General features: G+C 37.9%; 1 protein-coding gene across 1 annotated transcript in view; it reads right to left on the reverse strand.

The window, feature by feature from the left end:
• LOC106469670 (fringe glycosyltransferase-like) overlaps positions 1-3,293 on the reverse strand; it is a 25,508-nt gene that overhangs the window by 15,319 nt on the left and 6,896 nt on the right. Inside the window, exon 4 of the mRNA XM_013930174.2 lies at positions 2,514-2,661. Coding sequence (XP_013785628.1) covers positions 2,514-2,661 — 148 coding nt within the window. The remainder of the gene's footprint in view (positions 1-2,513; positions 2,662-3,293) is intronic.

Raw genomic sequence — 3,293 nt, forward strand, 5'->3', positions numbered from 1 at the left:
CCAAAAATAGCGACCCCGTATAGATACGGGAAAAAGCTGAAGAAGAAGATAGATTCCACAGTAATGAGACTTATAACACCAGTTTACGTTCCATACATAATACGGGATAATTTAAATTTAAAAGTGCGCAAATCTTAGGTAACTCGTGAATTAAACTGAATTAATTGGTATTATTTGAAGAGCAACTAGAAAACCTGGAAGCTTATACAGTCGTATTATATTAATACTTGTGTTATTAAAATTTTATAAGCAGAGTTCACTAATATTTGTGAGATTTCAAAAGATGTGACAAACATCTGAATTGTCGTCGTAGCTTGTCAAACATAAATTCCAAAGATTTTGTTACAATTGTAAGTCACTTTAATGCACAGTTTCTTTAGATCAAAGACTTAAATCACAGAGTTTGACTGACCTAAAGTAATTTTTACAGTAAAATTTATATATTTCACAAAAACAAACTAATAAATTAACGTGTGAGGATTTACAGCGTTAGTGCGACAACCAATTCACGATTACAAAGTCGATCTTGCACTTGACAAAACCAAGAAACTTCTTAAATTCGACATTCAATCATTACAGAATACCTACTTGGCTAACAATAACGGACTTTATTTTTACTGGGTCTCACTCAATTTTTACTTCTTCTGAGAATTACAAAATAATATGAGTAAAGCCTACACTCCTGCTAATATGGTGTCCCTGCAAGGTTGTGTCACGTTTCCTTGATATATGCACAACCAAATTTTAATAACGTAAATAAGCCTACTTTACACCTGCTATGATGTCGTTAAATGTGACACTTTTCGATGGTGCGTGCACTCGCACACAATTTTTGCCATATAAAGAAGTTGAGTACGTTATATTAACACGATTTTGGAGCCTCACCACCTCATTACAGTACATGTTGCTACGCCTAATCATGCTCTAGCTGACGACCGTGCATCTTGACATAAGCCTTAAAATGTTATTTCCAACGTAAAAGGTTCTATCGTAAGACTGTTATATCCAAAGTACACTACTCCTCCCTTCATCGTTTTCATAATCAATCTAATGCACGACTGTTTGCTTGTCTTTTGAATTATGCGCACAGCCGAGTAACTAGCTGTCCCTGTCTTTTTATTAGTGATAGACTAGAGGGAAGACAAGAAGTCAACACTACCCACCGCAAACTCTGGAGCTACTCTTGTCAGACCGAATAGTGGATTTTAAAGTCACTGTTATAATACACCTATGACTCTAATGCTGGAGCGAAATTTCTATAATTTTTTGGCAGTACGGATCGCAAACCACGGAACCTCAGATCCACAGTCAGGCACGCTAACCACTGGGAAGTGCTCATCCCGTAGTGTACGAAAACGACTGTTTTCCAGTGCCTGTTTTAACCATCTCGTTACACAGAAATCCATAGGCGCAGCTGGGCCTGCATGGCCAGGTGGTTAGGGCACTCGACTCGTAATCTGAGGGTCGCGGGTTCGAATCCCCGTCCCGCCAAACATGCTCGCCCTTTCAGCCGTGGAGGCATTATAATGTGACTGTCAATTCCACTATTCGTTGATAAAAGAGTAGCCTAAGAGTTGGCGGTGGATGGTGATGACTAGCTGCCTTCCCTCTAGTTTATCACTGCTAAATTAGGGACTGCTAGCGCAGATAGCCCTCTTGTAGCTTTGCGCGAAATTCAAAAACAAACAAACAAACCATGGGCGCTGCGAATTCGTATAGAATACCATTAATACTCATTTCATTCTTAAGGTATGCGACGGTTAAACTGATCTCTCGTGAAAGTAATTTGTTTCACTTTTCCAGAGATTCTTCTTGATTATGTTGCGTACTATTTATTGCCTGGGGAACATGGACGGCTTTTGCCACAAATCTTTGTTTTCGTGGATTCTCACCTGTTACAAGATGCTGCACTTTACTTAACATGGCTGGAGTATGACATGTTGCAGATCTCTTTCTGGATGATTCTGGTACCTTAAGTTGATGTGAATTCCTTTGTTTTCCAATAACATTAGATAAAAGAATATCGCAGTTTTGAAAGTTCTGAGTAACCGTTATTAACACATTTTTTACGATCAGAGTGTACAAATATTTTAGCCCCCCAGTAGCACAGCGGTATATCTGCGGAGTTGTAACGCTAGAAACCGGTTTTCGATACCAGTGGTGGACATTGTGTAGCTTTGTGCTTAATTACAAAGAAACTAAAACAAATATTTTACATCGGAAAGAAATGTTACATGCTCTTAACAAAAGCAAATCAATTTTTGGTGGCATAACACTATTTACGTAACGATAAGTACTATCCAAATGTAGTTCTGATATATGCCGTTCCACCTCGACTTTATATCGGGTGTGATTATCACGTGACTTATTGATTTGCATATTCGAAATAATTTTAATATTACTTACTTAAACCCCTATTTTATTGGAGTAAAATATTTATACTATGAATAAAATAAACAGTAACCAAGTAATAATATGTAACTATAATGTTCTTATAATGAGCCAAGTATCACCTGGGTATTTTCCCTGTCTGGAATCTTCAGAGGAACCCGGATGCTAGGTTTTCCAAAATACCAGTCTTCTTGTGAATTGTACTTCTCTAACAGCTTCATAAGCCTAGGCACGTTGACATAATTATCATCATCAAAGTGGCAAAACCATCTAGAATTTGAAGAAGAAGAAAAAAATCTATAACGAGCACAGAATTACTGGCAATAATAACTTTAATACGAAACATTAACAGTTGTTTTGAACAAAAAAGTTAGAATGCATTTAGAAACAGCGGCCTTCTATCTCATACTAAACATTGCCTTTTGAAATTTGTTCTACACAAGTACTATCCATCTAGTAGAAAGTTTATGTGGCGCTCGTGAACTCAGAGTTCATCAGATACAAAGAAAGGAACACAGTGAGGTATAAAGGCATGAAGTTCGTATTTTCAGATAGTTTAATGTTTGGTTTAACAAGTAGACAAATACAGGCTGGTTGCCAAACCTTGAAGTTAGATTGAAGAAAATAATTCACTGCTGCTTAATACCTCTAACTTGCTAAGTTTCACGATTGTTGATATTTTGTAGTAGCAGAATCTGTCAATGTGAATCGTAGAATGTAACACTATTGTATGTATCGGTTAAGTATAATGTGATGGACAGTAGAATCCTCAGATCTCGCTCCTTCTCTCCTAGGTGGCCCGGCATGGCCAAGTGGTTAGGGGGCTTGACTAGCAATCTGAGGGTCGCGGGTTCAAATCCCCGTCCCACCAAATATGCTCGTCCTTTCAGCCGTGGGCGCGT

This window comes from Limulus polyphemus, unplaced genomic scaffold (genome assembly GCF_000517525.1).
Source record: "Limulus polyphemus unplaced genomic scaffold, Limulus_polyphemus-2.1.2 Scaffold3605, whole genome shotgun sequence".
Lineage (NCBI taxonomy): Eukaryota > Metazoa > Arthropoda > Merostomata > Xiphosura > Limulidae > Limulus > Limulus polyphemus.